At 46.7% G+C, this 17,408-nt stretch overlaps 1 protein-coding gene across 10 annotated transcripts in view; it reads left to right on the top strand.

Annotated features, from left to right (window-relative positions):
- cobl (cordon-bleu WH2 repeat protein) overlaps positions 1 to 17,408 on the top strand; it is a 509,208-nt gene that overhangs the window by 219,305 nt on the left and 272,495 nt on the right. For all 10 annotated transcript variants that reach the window (XM_038797758.1, XM_038797757.1, XM_038797756.1 and 7 more), the window contains 2 exons: positions 11,240 to 11,450; positions 13,304 to 13,532. In XM_038797758.1, coding sequence (XP_038653686.1) covers positions 11,240 to 11,450; positions 13,304 to 13,532 — 440 coding nt within the window. The remainder of the gene's footprint in view (positions 1 to 11,239; positions 11,451 to 13,303; positions 13,533 to 17,408) is intronic.

Here is a 17,408-nt window from a genome sequence, read left to right as displayed (position 1 = left end):
GTTGCCTGGTCTGGAGGGTGTTAGCTTTGTGGAGAGACTGAATGGACTAGGACTGGTTTCATCAGAAAGACGGAGGATGAGGGGATGACCTGATAGAGGTCTACAAGATTATAAGGGGCATGGATAGAGTGGATGGGCAAGCATTATTTCCCAGGATTGAGAGGTCAATCACCAGGGGGCATAGGTTTAAGGTCGGTGGGGGCAAAGTTTAGAGGAGATGTGCGAGGCAGGTTTTTACGCAGATGGTGGTGAGTCCCTGGAACGCGTTGTCAGGGAGGTTGTGGAAACAGATACATTATCGGCATTCAAAAGGCATCTTGACAAACACATGGATAGAATGGGTATGGAGAGATAAGGCACAAGGAAGTGCTGAGGGTTTTGGCAAAGGTTGGTATCATGACCTGTACAGGCTTGGAGGGCTGAAGGGCCTGTTCCTGTGCTGTATTCTTTGTATGATTGCGGCCATTGTGCACACATGGATGATGTATTGTTTCATGGAGCAATGGTGGATGAACATGGTGGGGCAGCATGGTAGCATAGTGGTTAGCACAGTTGCTTCACATCACTAGGGTCCTAGGTTCGATACCCGGCTTGGGTCACTGACTGTGCGGAGTCTGTAAGTTCTCCCCCCCGTCTCTGTGGGTTTCTTCTGGGTGCTCCAGTTTCCTCCCGCAGTCGAAAGATGTACAGGTTAGGTGGATTGGCCATGCCAAATTGCCCTTGGTGTCCAAAAAGATTGGGTGGGGTTACTAGGTTGTGGCGAGGGTGGGGTGTGGTCTTGGGTATGGTGTGCTTTCCAAGGGCTGGTGCAGACTCGATGGGCCGGGTGGCCTCCTTCAGCACTGAAAATTCTGTGAAATGATCTGTCTGGGAAACATGATATAAAACTCACAGCAGTCTTGTGCCGGCAGGAAGCAGAGCTGATGCTGGATGACAAATCCGAATTTTCCGAAACATCTATTTGCTTCCAGGGCCACATTGTCAGCAGTAAAGATATCAGGACAGACCCAGAAAACAAACCAAGGCTGTCAGTGTGTCCTGAACTTCATCCTCAATTCAAGATCTCCAGTGATTCTTGGGGATGGTGAACCAGCTGGAAAAATGTTTACCAAATTTGGCACAGATCATAGAACCCATGAGACACCTACTTGAGGAACACCAAGCATGGTGCAGGAACTCACATCAAGAGCAAGCTTTCATTTGCATCAAGGTGATGCTGCTCTTCAATGCTATTCTGGCCCATCCCAACCCTGTCCATCACCATAGTAGTGGATGCTATGGTCATCCTCAGGTCTGGGAGTAGTCTAGTTCCAAGAACAACTGGATGGATGTTGTTTAATTGTGTACTCTGCATCCAGAGGGCTATTGCCGATGAGGTACATCGTCAAAGAAAAGGAAGCCCTTGCAGTCACGTGGGCATGCGGCAAATTTTCAGATTATGTTATCAGCCTCATGGTTACAATTGAAATGGACCACAAGCCACTAGTCTCCTTATTGGATGAGAAGGAGCTAACAAAGATGCCTCCCAGAATCTAGAGGTTTCACCTGTGCGTCATGAGGTTCACCTATGAGAAGGTGTACGCCCAGGGTAAAAAAACAGACAGCAAGTGACACAGTTTCTGGGGCTACAGTGGGCACCCTGACAAAAAGCTGTCAATCTCATTGAACAACTGGAAGTGTACTCCCAAAAAACTGAGAAGGAGACACCTGCCAGTGACGATAAGTAATCTCCCAACAGATTCACTAGAAACAAATGAGGAATCTACCTGCAGAAAGCTGACAAGATCTGGATTAATGATCTTGAATGAGTGAGAAAGAAAGAAGGTACCAACCACCGTTAGAAAGGTCAAGAATCAACCTTGTTCCTAACTGGTTGGCACTGCAGAGGGCACAATCAAGAGGAACAGGAGGAGTCTCCAACCCATCCCTGGACTGCCTGTCCCCATTGTTCAGTGGTGAGATATCAAGGAACATGCATAAATGCCCAAACAACCTCGAAATCTACAGAAAGAACCATCAGCAATAGAGCCCAACACACCTCTGACAATAGTGAAAATGACATATGGACAGGTTACAAGGCCTCCAGCTGGCCTGAATCTTCAAGGACTTGAAGGAGGGAGATGATGTAGTAATGACAATGTAAATGTATGATCATAATTTAAGATAAAAGGTCAACTACAATCATTTTAAAATAGTTTGGGAAAGGCCTTGTTGAGGTGTAGTCTAAGGATCTGGTACATATAGGGTTAACATGAGACTGAGTACAGTACTGCTGACACAGTGATGTAAAAGAGCTTATGACCCACACCCAGGGTCAGTTTATTGTTGGGCAGAGCGGTATTCAGACATCTCCTAGCTTGTACCATTTACTGTATATTTGGAAATAAGTTTACGTGCTAAAGACTACTGTCATGGGAGTGCCCCTTGTCATGAGAATGACTCTTTAAGAAATGTTTGTCTGCTCAAGTTACTGTAGTGGTGTCAGAGTGGGGGTGGAGCTGGGCTGTCTGTCAGCTTTTAGTTTCACTTTGAGAAAAGCTTGGGTGTGTCTGTGTTTCTTGGTTTCATTTTAAAGTGTTGGAGCTTCAGCCAGGCAAAGAAGGTGTAATGCTGTTCTCTCTGCCATGTAAAGACTATCTCTTGATCATTTGGTGAATTCAGAGTGATGCCTGTCCTCAGTAGTGAATTTAAACCTGATGTGCTTCTGTTAAAATGTTTTTTTTAATGTCTTATGGATGTTAAAAGGAAAGTTTAAGGATTACTTAGTGTTGTATTCTTTGGGGGTTGTACTTGAATTAATGGTTGCTGAGACGTTCACTGTATGTTTTAAAAAGGTTAACTTGAGTTCACAGAATAAACATTGTTTTGCTTTAAAAAATACTTTTCGATCTCTGCTGTACCACACATGTAGAGGGGTTGTGTGCTCCCCACACCACAATCTAGTAAAAGTCGTGGGTCAGGTGAACTCCATGATACAATTTGGGGTTCTCTAAACCCTGGCCCATAACACCGTTTAAGAAAGGTTTTTTATCTTATCAGATGGCTTCAGTTATGTCATTTTGTGCGTGGAGCTGAGCTGTGGCTGTGAGGTTTTGTTTTAGTTTCATTTTCAGATTGAGTGCTGTGGGTTACAGACAAGAGAAAGTCGTGTTTTGACCTGTCACTCTCTATTTTCATTTCTTTAAAAAACTGTCCCAGTAAAAACCCATTGATTATAGCTACCTGCATTGGTAACATAAAAGATATAGTTTGCTTTCTGGATGGGTTTAAACCTGCTGGTGAGACGGGGTCAGAATCTCAGGGAAAGCCAGTCTTATTCAAGTGAGAATGCAGAGTGCTGGGCCACACCCTTGAAAAGGGTTTTAATGTTTATTGGATTTTGTTTTTGAATTGGAACAGTGAAGGAAGAATTAATTAAGTGTATACATAGATTGCTGTAGCTTTATGGGGTTGAGGCCCTCCACGATGTCCAGGGGCTTGGGCAGAGGTAAGACTTTCTCCATAGTCTGTGCACTTCCCGTTAGCTGTTGTGGAACTCCAGTAGCCATTAGTTGCCCTGATTGCTGCTGCAAGCGTTTCTCTCGTCTGATCTGTTCGCAAGATTGCCTTCACTTTTCTTCCCTTCATCAGCATTGACTGGAGTCCTCAATAAATATTTTGCAGACCGCTGCCACAATGTATTATCATGATTGGGCTCAGGAGTCACTTCCTCAATAGTATAGTGGTCAGTATCCCCGCCTGTCACGCGGGAGACCAGGGTCCAATTCCCCGCCGGGGAGGAAGTAAACCATTATTACATGATTGGGCTCAGGAAGCTGTTTTTGAATCTCTTGGTGTGTGTTCTTAGACTTTTGTATACCTGCCCGATGGAAGAAGTTGGAAGTGGAGTAAGCCGGGTGGGAGCGGTCTTTGATTATGCTGCCTGCTTTCCCAAGGCAGCGGGAGGTGTAGACAGAGTCAGTGGATGGGAGGCGGGTTCATGTGATGGACAGGTGGTGTTCACACCTTCATGTAGTTTCTTGCAGTCTTGAGCCGAGCAGTTGCCATACCAGGCTGTGACGCAGCCATATAAGATGCTTTCTATGGTGCACCTGTAAAAGCTGCTAAGGGTCAGTGTGGACATGCCAAATTTCCGTAGTTTCCTGAGGAAATATAGGCGCTGTTGTGCTTTCTTAGTCGTAGCATCGACGTGGGTGGACCAGGACAGATTTTTGGTGATGTGCACTCCTCGGAATTTGAAGCTGTCAACCATCTTTACCTCGGCCCCGTTGATGCAGACAGGGGTATATACAGTATTTTGTATCCTGAAGTCAATAACCATCTCTTTAGTTTTGCTGACATTGAGGGAGAGATTGTTGTCATTAAACTACTCCATTAGGTTCTCCATATCCCTCTTGTATTCTGACTCATCGTTGTTCGAGATCCGACGTACTATGGTTGTGTTGTCAGCAAACCTGTAGATGGAGTTGGAGCCAAATTTTGTCACGCAGTTATGTGTGTATTGGGAGTACAGTAGGGGGCTAAGTACGCAACCTTGCTGGGCGGCTGGTATTGAGGACTATCGTGGACGAGGTGTTGTTTATTCTTACTAGCCTTATTATTCTGGTCTGTGGGTCAGAAATTCGAGGATCTAGTTGCAGAGTGAAGATCCAAGTCCTAAGTTTTGGAGCTTTGATATGAGCTTGGCTGGGATTATGGTGCTGAAGGCGGAGCTGTAGTTAACAAATAGGATTCTGATGCAGGAGTCTTTGTTGTCGAGATGCTTTCGAGATGAGTGTAGGGCCAGGGAGATGGTGTCAGCTGTGGACCGGTTGTGGTGGTCTGCGAATATCAGTGGATCTGGGCATTCTGGGAATATGGAATTGGTGTGCTTCATGACCAACCCTCCCGAAGCACTTCATTCCGATCGATGTAAAGTCCACTGGACGATAGTCTTTAAGGCACATTGCCTGGTTCTTCTTTGGCACCGGTATGATGGTCATCTTCTTGAAACAGGTGGAGACCTCAGAATGGAGTAGGGAAAGGCTGAAGATGTCTGTGATCACATCTGCCAGCTGGGCCGCGCAGGATCTGAGTGCATGACCAGGGACCCCAACCAGGCTGGTTGCCTTCCGAGGGTTCACTTTCTAGAAGGCCGATCTGACGTTGGAAGTTGTGACGGTGGGTGTGGATGTGTCCAGGGCTGCTGGGGAAGTCGACAGTTGTTTGAAGCTTTGAGTTCATATGGGATGGATGTGCTGCTGCAGGAGATTCTGCTTGGCTTTGCTTTGTAGCCCGTTATGTTGTTCAAGCCTTACCACAACTGCCCAGAGTCTGTAATGCTAGTCTGGATTCTAGCTTGGTCTGATATTGTCTCTTGTCATCCCTGATACCTTTGTGGAGATCATACCTGGATTTCTTGTCCAGGTCAGGGTTGTCTGACTTGAATGCCTCAGACCTGGCCTTCAGTAGGGAATCAATAAGCCACGATTTCCGGTTGGGGAAGTTACGTACTATTTTCTTTGGCATGCAGTCATCTGCACATTTGCTGATAAAGTCTGTGATGGTGGTGTCCTACTTTTTTAGTTTGATCAATCCACTGATTCCAAGCAGTCACTGTTGCCTCAGACCAGCACCTGCACGGCCTTTTTGTGTAGCAGTGGTTGAGAGTGTCAGCACTCCTCGTGGGACAGATGTGTTGGTGGAAGTTTAGCAGTACACACCTGAGGTTGGCCTTGTTGAAGTCCCCGGACATGATGAACAAGGCCTCCGGGTGTTCTGTTTCATTGTTGTTTATGACTGTACAGTTCGTCCAGTGCCTTCTTAACTTCTGCCTGGGGTGGGATGTAGACCGCTGTGATAAAATTTGGTTTTTTACGCAAAGAGTGGTGAGGCCGTGGAATGCCCTACCTGCAACAGTAGTGAACTCGCCAACATTGAGGGCATTTAAAAATTTATTGGATAAGCATATGGATGATAAGGGCATAGTGTAGGTTAGATGGCCTTTAGATTTTTTTCCATGTCGGTGCAACATCGAGGGCCGAAGGGCCTGTACTGCGCTGTATCGTTCTATGTTCTATAATGGCTGAAGTGAACTCACGTGGAAGGTAGTACAGGCGGCACTTCACGGTCAGGTATTCCTGGTCCGGGGAGCTGTAGGTCACCAGGGTCGCCACATCCGAGCTAATGCAAACCATGCTGTTGGAAACTAGCGAACATTTAGTCACTATTTTAGACGATTCACAGAAGCAGACTTTAACAGCACTCCATTAGAATCAACTTCCCTCAGGTTCCAGCTGCATCTGATCTGACATTTAAAACAATTATTTCATGTCATGTGGGCATAGCTGGCTAGGACAGCATTTGTTGCCCATCCCTAATTGCCCCTGAACTGAATGGCTCGAGAGACCATTTCAGAGGGCAGTTCATAGACTTTCACATTTCATCTGGCATCACTGATGATGCACTCTAGCTATCAGCAGATTTGCTATTAACCCTTTATACTACAAAATCCAGGTATGGGGATGGTGGAGAACGAAGCAGAGATTATAGTGGGATTCTATGGGGAGGGAGGACATAATGGGGAGGCTGAGTTAGGAGGGAGTTTATGAATGTGTGAGTGGTGCTGAGTGGGGAACAGAGGACATTAGTGACTGAGTGGGGGGAGCTATGAATGAATGAGGTGGGGTGGAAAGAGGAGTGTTTGTGTGTGGTGGTGGGAGAGAATCTGATTACAATGTGTGTGTAAGGGGGAGTGGGGCTTTACTGAGTCTTCATTGAATATGGAGAGTGTGGCTGAAACTTCAACGACTACATAAAATAAGAATGTTTTTCCATCAGATTTGCATATTTACATGATGTACTATGTAAAATTTGCAAACTTTAATAATAACAAACAAAATGTCACTACTGCTGTATTGCTGTTTTGTTTTTGCTGGCTTTTGGGGTAATGTTGAGTTTCAAGAGTAAATTATATATTCGTTCGGGGGATGTGGGTGTCAATGGCAAGGTCAGACTTTGTTGTCCATCCCTAATTGTTCTTGAGAAGGTGATGATGAGTTAAAATGGGGTCACACTGAAAAATATCTTGCCAAGCACTAGAATAATCTAGCAAGGCCATGATTTGTTATTGATATGGACTTCAGCCTGCACCATGTGCACTAACTGCTTTAAATGATGAAATGCTTAGGTCACTTTTCAGATTTGATGTAAATGCATTGGCCCACAGACTTGATAATGATAGAAGGTAAACAAAGGGAAAACTAGTGTTCCTACCCACTTGAAGTTTAATAATTCTATACATTTGAAGTGGCCTGGAAACATTTGCATTTCACTGCAAATCATAAACATACTTGAATTGAATATTGCCTTATCACAAATAAGACATTCTTGGCTGTGGCTACTAATTTTCAGACCTTTTTGTCTTTGGCCCTGGAAATTGCTCTCTGAATTCCCCAACTGGACAGGGCCTCCTGTTGAGAGACCTCTGTTCCATCCTCCTCCCCACTATTCCAGCAGCTCGGCCTTCCTACTCACGTACCCATGGGTGCAACTGGTTTGTACAGATGCTTGAAGTCAGAACAAAGATCCTCAGCAGCTGACACACTGTAGACTTATGCAACTTGAAACAACTATATCAAGCACCATAGATTTGTAGAATTATTCTAAAAGCTAGAAAAGATCAACCAGTAACTAACCTGCAAGTAATTGATGATCCCTTGAAATAGAACTGGTGGAGAGGCTACATATTGCTGCATCAGTGTTCAGCTGTGCGAGTTTAAGTGAGAGCGTTAGCTGGAGTATTGAACTACAATATGACAGTGCTGGTGTCAAATCAGCTTCGCACATACTAACAAAATCACCAAAAAGATGCCTGACATGATTTGGCCCACGTGTATGCAGGCACAATGGAAGTCCATTTAGAGCTCTCTGTCACTCCTGGTGCCCAACAAAAAGTGCTAATAATCAGAATTTCTCATTCATGGTTGTAGTAATCCATGGGAGGCAGGAGTTCCGTCACCACATATTTATTTACAATAACGATATTACAGGAGCAGCTACAAACAGTGCTGCTAGCAGTCCAGTCAACTTAAGACTGGCTCACAAAGCCTACACAGGTGCTTATATGGGCCCCCTCAATGAGCTATCATTGAGGGAGCTCATACTCCAATTGGCCAACCAATAAAGCCAATTAGAGTTCATTACAATGGTTCTTAATTTTATTTATGGACGAAAAATTCCAAGATGACTGATGTCATTTTTTTAAAAATGTTTTTTACGGAAAGTGACAGTTGTCAATACTTCATTGAGGTAAATGATGCAACTCCAACTCTCTTAACAACCTTGATCCAACTCGAGGACAAGAAAACTGTAGTGAGGCTTCTAGTAAAAAATACGCTCCAAGTTGGAAACTGGAACTGTATTTTGGATGGATATTATCCAGGGGTAAGAGTGGCCGAAGACAAATAATGGATATTATGTTATTTGCTTAAAGTTTCACTGCGGTCTGTCCAGGTTTTTTTAGGATTGTGTTGTGAAATTTGAACAATGATTATTTGAATCAGATTTCATTGTGGTATTAAAATAGAAGAAAATCATTTCGACCCCTTACCGAGACAGAGCTTGTATAGCATCTGCTTCCCCTCCCACAAATATTTTAACTTTATTGACAACTCAAGAATACAAAAGAATCAGCAACATGCTAAAAACAGTCATGGAAATCACTAGTATACTAAAAGTATTTACAAGACACAAAGAAAACCCCAAACCACCAGCTTCCAAGCCAGCACATACCCACCACAACCACCCTGCCCCAACGGTAGACCCACATCGGTGGATAGGTGCCCATAAAAGCAGCACAGACAATCATAAAAGGACACACCAATACTGTGCCGTGACAGCAGCCTCAAATCGTTGGAAAGGCATCCAAATGAGCAGCGCAGATCACTAAAAAAGGACACACCAATACAGGGCTTGGCGGAAGAGAGAGAACTCCCTTTGCAAAAAAAAGACAAAATACAGAGCAACCACAAGAAACCCAACAAACAACAGAGTAGAAGACAAAGTCGCCAGCACTCAATCCACCACACGTTCCCCAGTGCCCCCACCCCTCCCCCTCACTCGCACCAGGCGGGCCCCCTCAACCTCCAATGCACAGAATCAGGAGGGCCACAGCTGGCGAGCACCAAGCCGCTAGGCACAAAAGAAACACAACAAAAATACAATAATTACCATACAATCTCCCAACAATAAAACAAAATCAACATCAGTACAAGCAGTACACATAGTCAATTGCGCCACTGTCCTGCTGCTCTCACAGTTCCGGCTTCCGGTCTTCGGACACCATCTATAAAGTGAGCCACTCTTCCGCCTCTTTCAGCCTGACAGCGGGCCAACCAAAATCCGACCAGTGTTCCACTCTCGACCGATAAACACGAAGGCAGCCAGTATCAAGTACGAGTCCCAGGTATGGCAGCTGCAAGCTCTCCTCACCCTCTCCCTTGCAAGCAACTGGCAGTAGCGACATGTTTTTCTTGCCCTCCATTCAACAGGAGGTCGTATCACCATTCTCTTTTGCTGTAGTCCAGGTTTCAAAGTCTGAAAAAGGCAGCCAGCATACAGTATAATACACCAGGTCCGAAAGCAGGGTTACAGCCAGAAGCGGCACGAGCTTAGAGAAATATTCCCCTCCTGCAGCTCAAAGTATGAGCTACTCAGGTGACTAGGGGACAGAACTTCCTGCTGATTGGAGGAGCTACCCACAGATATAAACTCCAACCTGGAAGCAGTTCAGGGAAGGAGGCCCTTCAGGGAGTGGAGAGAAGTGATTATTATGACTAGTATGGAATAAAGTGGGTTGTACCCTGTCAACCTGGCCTCTCATGGAGTTTTTGCCTCCATCTGTTTAGCACACAGCTAAATCGCTGGCTTTGAAAGCAGGCCAGCAGCACGGTTCGATTTCCATAACAGCCTCCCCGAACAGGCGCCGGAATGTGGCGACTAGGGGCTTTTCACAGTAACTTCATTTGAAGCCTACTCGTGACAATAAGCGATTTTCATTTTCATTTCTACAACAAAAATTGCAAGTTTTACAATGTTAATTGGCTTATCAAGGTTTGCTAAATATTTGTGTGTGCTTGTTTAATTATATTTTCTTAGTTTGTTGTTCCATGCTTCATATGTGCTCAATTAGTATAATTCCACAATGAATGAGCACTTGAAATACGTTTCTAAATGTTGTGACTTTTTCATGGAAAGGATCAAATTGAGCCTCATCTTAAAAAGTGCTTTTATGTTAAAGTTTGCTGTAAAGGGGTTAAACTCAGAGAAAAAGTGTTCTGAGGTGTATATACTATTCCCCCTCCCCCCACGGATAGGATGTCGAAACTGGCAGACCACCAACAATGAAATATGATTTGACATTTCAGCAACTGCTCACACTCTATGCTGTGACAACCTTATTCATCTGAACTCCAAAGGGGTCATTGCCAAGGTTGGTTGCTGAAGTGCATGCTGGGCAGAGGTTATGGATTGTCAGGTTTGACTTAAAGCTGAATCTGCAGTGAGGATTAAGAGACAAGGCCTTGCTTTTGGAAATGAGACTGCAAAGGCAGTCAGACAGCAAAAACTTACAACAGACAGGAAACCAAAGAAAGAAGAGGCACTGCCCTTGGAATCTAAAACAGAATGCAGGAGCATTGTTTTGATTCACGACTTTAATATTGTTACATCAAACAAATTGAATCAATTGAGCTGAACAACTCTGGTCATACATGCTGTTTTGTATGTTTCATTTCACTGTGGAATAAGACCATATACAATTGAAACTAAGCTCCAACCCACATTTGAACAAATTAAACAAGAACACATTGAAGGTCCAATTATCCATTTCTGGTCGCTAGATGGTTTTATTGTCGTCGTTCCCCCCCCCCCCCCCCCTCCCAGATTTATTCACCCTGCAAGTAAACGTAGAGCAAGATGAGTCAGCTCTCTTGAAGGTAATATGGGCAAAATGCTTACAGGGGTGACTGATACTACTAAATGGGAGAAGCAATCTATGGAAACTCAAGTTAGAAATGTTATTCAATTAAAAATTAAACTTTTAATGACCAGTAACAAACTCACCCAGGAGGGTGAATTTATTAACAAAATGTTCCAGTAACCATTTAGTTTTCCTTTAACAATCTTGGATTTGCTCTGGAAACTTGCATCTTTGAATATGTAATATTTAATTTTAATGGGATTTAATTTTCCATTACAGTAAAGCAGCGATGGATCTACTGATTGATTTGTGCAGCCAATATCATTTAAATCCAACTCATCATACTCTTGAACTGCAATCCAAAGAGACACACAAACCATTAGGCTTCAAGCCAAACACCGCAGTCGGAGTTTTGGAGATAGACAAAGTGTTCATAAAGCAGAAAGTTATTGAGGAGAAGCCAAGAAGACCCCCACCTGTAGTGCCTGAAGTAGGTAACAAATCAGAAGCATTGTTGTACTTAATTTAAAAAAAACATTTAATGTTAATTGTGGCTTATCATTAGCAGCATGATTCTATGCACCCAAAATGCGATGCTCATTGAATTTACTGTGCTAACTGTACGTAATTCTTATTTAAACGTTTATCCCAATTTATCAACATTTTCACAATAATGCGCAGCATTGTGGTGAAGAAGGTATGAAAGGTTAGCAAACAATCCACTGGATTCTCCATTTCTGAGACTAAGTGTTGAAGCTGGGGCAGGATTTGTGGACTTCCACGTCAGCAAAACTGGCACCGCACCTGGACCAATTCAGCGACTGTTAAGGGGCTAGCACCTGCTCCACGTGGAGCACAGTCGATTCCAATGAGAGATGTTGCCGGGTTCGCGATTAACACTCGGGAGGCTGACAAGCTGCAGCCGCATATACACACTTCATTCCCCAAACGCACTGCGACGACCTGAAGTGGCCACCCAGTAAAACATGGTATCGGCCGTGCGCGGACCCAGCCTGTGTGATAGTGCCCCCCGGCCAATCCATGCCCACACCCGCCAGTTCCGCGAGCCTTCCTGCAGCCCCCCGCCACCAGCACGGCTCCCGGCCAACTGTTAAGCCGCTTGACACAGTCCGAGCCGCCATGATGGGATTCCAACCGCTGATACCACATGTCCCCCGTGCGGCCGGGAACTTGGTCTATCGTTGGCGGAGCATCGGGGGAGGGCTTTCAGGTGACCCGCTAACGCTATTCCAACGCCGTGCGATGCGATTACGCCATTTCGGGGGGGTGTAGGGCATACAAAACCTGCGTAAAACAGGCATCACCCCCGACTTCAGCGTAAAAAGGGATTCTCCGCGTGATCGCCGATTATAAAATTGACATTGGAGACCGGTGAATGCCGCCCAAAATCATTTCCACTAGATCGCAGCCTTAGGATTTTTTTCCATCACTAGGGTGCTGAACCCTGCTGGCCAGATCGACTCCTCAAAGATCAGGCCACCATTTTGAAAGGATGCCCCTATCTCTAATGAGCTTGAGGGTGCCCCACACCCCTCGTCCGTGGGTAATGTCACTCCCCCATACACATGGGCACTACCTCACACTTCCCCAAGTGAGGACACCACACCATGGGTCACTGAGGGTCTCCCCCCTTTTCAGGCTTTCCCACGCCTCTCCCCCCCCCCCCCCCCCCCCCCCCCACCCCACCTTTCAGGACCACCACTCTTCTGGAGGCCTCCTCACACTCGCCGTCACCCCCTCCCACTCTTCATACACCCCCTCATCTCTCCTTCCATTGACATGGCCTCCCTCAGGCTCTGACCCTTGGCAGTGCCACCCAGACACCCTGGCATTCTCCTGCCAGCCTGGCAGTACCACTGGGCACCTTGGTGGCAACACCAAGCTGCCAGCCCTACAGGGCCAAGATGCTCAGTGCCAGGGCTTGAGCCAGGATATCATCTACCCTGTCCCTGCCCTACCAAGGGGCTTCCAATGGCCTGGGTGATCCCTCGGTTGTCGTTCCTCCTGGTCCATGTTTTCCTGGACCAGTACTAATTGGTGCCCAGCTGGGGTCTCCCTGGGGAGACCGGTAGATGCTCCTTTATTCATCAAATTGATGGATAAAATATATTGATCCATGATTTCTGCCTCTTGTCCCGACTTACACCTGTGTACTTTTACTTTGTTCTACATGCCAAACACTTGAAGATCTCATTCATGTGTTTTATGCCAATAAAATGGTTTGCAAAATGAAAAGTGAATAAATGAAGAATTTATCCATTCTGGTGGACATATTGTTATTACTTGACTTGATTCTTAATGTGAACCCTTTGACTATTGCAGAAAACTGTGAGGTTGGTCGTGAATTTCCTCAGGACACAAAAAACTGTGGTACGAGTCAATCCTCTTGTGCCTTTGCGTGATCTGCTGCCAGTTATATGTGAAAAGTGTGACTTCAATTCAGATCATCTTGTGCTCCTGAAAGACAACATCAGAAGGGAAAAGGTTGATCTTTCAAAATCGTTGAGTGATTTGGAAACCCGGGAATTATATGCTCTGGATTCCAGCAGAGGTGAGTTTGTCCAGAAACACACCAGCCACAGAACATGACATAGTTTTACCCAAATACATTTACTTTAAAGCTGTTTGGCTAAGGGCGCGATTCAATCAAAATATTTCCAAGTGTCATTTTGACTGGGTTTAACAGGGTCTTTTGCATCGGCAGCAATACCAATATTGCGTCCTGTATTCACCCACACTTAGTTCCAAAGATGAGCCCCCACGTGAATCTTTCCATGCCTGCCTCCTTCGCCGTCTTATTCACCTGGCTCGCGCCTCATCCACTCGTTGCTAACAAGGGGGAGCTGCTTTTGAGCGCTCCCTCACCACTCACTCCCAGTCAACATACAAGCATGGCAGCACGTAGACTTGCTCCTTGCTTTTGGGATGTTGACCTGGCCAGGCTTCTCGATGCTGTGAATCAGAGGAGGGGAACCCTCCGATCTTCAACCTTGTTTCTCAGAACCCCCTGGCACCAACCAACACAACCCCTTCATTTCTGTGTGAGATGCCCAGACATGCCCTCTGACCCATCAAGACAACCTGCCATCCTTTGGTGGCCCTCACAGACTGTATCACTTTTGACCTGGACCAGGCCCACCAAGATGCCCGAGGTGCAGGATTTGCTGCAATCGCCAGGATGTCCCAGGTCCAGGGGACGATCGATGGCTGGGTCTGTACTCGTTGGAATTTAGAAGGATGAGGGGGGATCTTATAGAAACATATGAAATTATGTAGAGAATAGATAGGATAGATGTGGGCAGGTTGTTTCCACTGGCGGGTGAAAGCAGAACTAGGGGGCATAGCCTCAAAATAAGGGGAAGTAGATTTAGGGCTGAGTTTAGGAGGAACTTTTTCACCCAAAGGGCTGTGACTCTATGGATTTCCTTGCCTAGTGAAGCAGTTGAGGCTCCTTCATTAAATGTTTTTAAGATAAAGATAGATAGTTTTATGAAGAATAAAGAGATTAAGGGTTATGGGATTCAGGCCAGAAAGTGGAGCTGAGTACACAAAAGATCAGCCATGATCTCATTGAATGGCAGAGCAGGCTCGAGGGGCCAGATGGCCTACTCCTGCTCCTAGTTCTTATGTTCTTATGTCACTCTGCGAGCTCCAGAGCATCAGGAAGTACCCTATATTAACAGGAAAGGATTCCACTCCCTGAATGTTTAAACTATGTGCGACCACTGCCTCAGAATCACGCTTGTTAGCCAGAGCTATGACAGCTACAAACTGGGGCATCTGGAGATCCCTAGTGTCTACGAGGGTCACAGAAGGATGGCAGGTTGGCTTGTGGGGAGCAAGGGATACCCGCTGAGGACATGGCTGATGGCACTATTGAGGAGACCTGAGGCCAAGGCGGAGGAAACCTGATAAAATGAGTAACATGGTCAGAGGGTCAATACAAGGCAGGAGAGAGATGATAACTTGCTGTGACGAAAGCTCTGTTGGTCCTCAGGATCTGATAAAGTTTGGCTTCTTTTTTCTTGCTGACAGTGCACAAACACGCATCCTCTGGGTTGGCATCGGGGGCTTTTGATCTTGGACCTCTGCGCCCGGGTGGGGGTTTGTCAGAGTTTGGGGGTGCGGGCAGGCCCACTGTGAAGATTAATGTGACAGAGGCTTCACATGTATTAGGTGTGAAATTCTTCAATGGTGAACATTTTGCTGTGACAGATTTCCATTGCCCCTAACTACAGACAGTGACCTGACCAGTATCCACTCAGCCCTCCTCACTCTTCTTGATCTTCCCTGGTCTACTGCTACGACTAGGTGCATTCCCAGGACACACATCAGAGGTGGAGGCAGCCAGCTGCTTTCCGCAACCTGTGGCTTTGATACACTTGGTGGACGTCTTCGTGGAGGGTCTGGAGCCGGAGGGCCCTGGCAGACTTGCCGGTGTCACCGTGCCACCCTGTGTGCCTGCTGCCTTTGATATGTGCCAGTGTCAGGAAGTGGGGAATCAGAAGAAATGGAGACCGCCGTAGCCATCATGGTGCAGGCCCCGGATTGACCTCCAGCACTTTCTCCTCCCTGAGGGTGTTCATTAGGGCCCTCGGTGACTCCATGGGATGGAGGGACAGCAGGAGTGAGTTCCAACAACTTCAGAGTCATCTGGCCCTGTTAGACCTGGAAGCCCCCTGTTGTCTGCACCATCGTGTTGACGCCCTCACCGATGCTCCTCAGTGACTGGGTCACGCTCTGGAGGCCTTGGCAATGTCTATCTCTGTCTCGGTCATGTCCCTCAGCAACTGGGACATGATTTTGAGGCTCTCAGCCATGGTCATCACAGGCTGAGACTTGCCTCGGATATCATCACTCAAGGCGTGGACATCGTGTTCCAGGTTTTCCACTGCAGTTGCCACACTAGCAGTATTGGCTCCGGTGCCAAGCATTGTCGCCACCATCTCCTGCACCTGAATCCTTTGGGACTCCTCTAATCAGCTTTGCAGTCACCGGAATGTTGCTGACACCCCCTTCTGAATCTCATGGCTGTGTCCTATCATCTGCATCAACTCAGTGGGAACCTTGTCCAGAGGCTCAGTATCTGTTTGGGACTCAGCTCTGCCTTGGGATCCTCTCTTGTGCAGTCCCTCAGGGTCAAGGATGACTTACTCCCACTCTGGGGAGGTGGGTTCTTGCTGAAAAGTCTGATCCTGGATCCGCAGGCTGCCACAGGTTTAGCAGGTGGTGTTTGATGAGGTGGGTGGGATGGTCGGATTCTGCGCTCTCCTGCTGATTACGCTTGGCCTCCGTGTGCTCCACCCCAAGGTGCTTGAGGTCATTGGCGCCTTCGCGGATGCTTTTTCTTCAGTTTGTGCGTTCTAAGTGAATCCATTCCCACGGGTCGTGGGGAATGTTACATTTATTTAGGAAGGCTTACAGAGTGCCCTTGTCTTGTTTCCTTTGCCCACCTAGTGATCGATTGCCATTGCAGAACTCGGAATAGCGCATTTGTTTTGGGAGTCTTGTGTCGGGCATGCGATCAATGTGGTCGGCCCATCGCAGCTGGATGAGCATGACCAGTGCCTCAATCCCAGGGAGATTGGTCTGGGAGAGGCCGCTCACGTTGGAACACCTATCCTGCCAGTGGATGTGCAGGATTTTGAGGCAGCAACGTTGGTTATATCTATTCAAGGATCTGAAGTATCTGCTGTACATTGTCCATGTTTCTGATGCATACGGGAGGGTGGGATCTATGGCTGCTCTGTAGACCATTGGAGACTGAGACTGCAATGGCGCATTGGAGTCGATGTTGGATTTCATCATCATTGTCTGGTCACACTGAGAGGAGACCCCCAAGGTATGGTAAATGATCCACATCGTCCAACGTGGCATCTGGCCAGGACCAAGCTGTGTCCAGGGATCCAGCAGACTTCCGACTCCTGTCTCTCTTTGGTGTTTCTGTCTCTGCTTGATGTGCATCAGCTAATGTGTGGTGCTCACAAGATTGAGCCCCCAAAGCCTGTCCACTAATGTCGCCTACCAAGGCGTGTGTACCTGTGCTGGTAGAAGGTTTGGGTGACAGATATGACACATCGCTGGTGGTCGCCTCTGAGCTCTCCTCCAAGATATTCCCTTGGGTGGCGAGGAGGGTAGCGACACCGGATGGCCCAGCCCCATCAGATGGAGATCCTGCAGGACAATGGACTTATGGTCAGTAGAAGGGAAGGATCATTTTGTCAGATATGAACAACTCACTTGAGACAGGTCATCTGGTGAAAGGGCAGTGGGTCCACACCTCTCTGACACAGGCCAGCCTCGCTATCAGTAATTGCGCTTTCCTCAGGAAACCCCGGAATCTCCAGGGCTCGTTCCTCATAGCGGGTGAGGATTTGAATCTCTGGGACTTCTCTCCTCCCCCCCATCTTGGCCCTTTCCCGCTTAT

The sequence above is a fragment of the Scyliorhinus canicula genome, chromosome 5 (genome assembly GCF_902713615.1).
Source record: "Scyliorhinus canicula chromosome 5, sScyCan1.1, whole genome shotgun sequence".
In the NCBI taxonomy this organism is placed as follows: Eukaryota; Metazoa; Chordata; class Chondrichthyes; order Carcharhiniformes; family Scyliorhinidae; genus Scyliorhinus; species Scyliorhinus canicula.
This window is presented reverse-complemented; position numbering and strand designations above follow the sequence as displayed.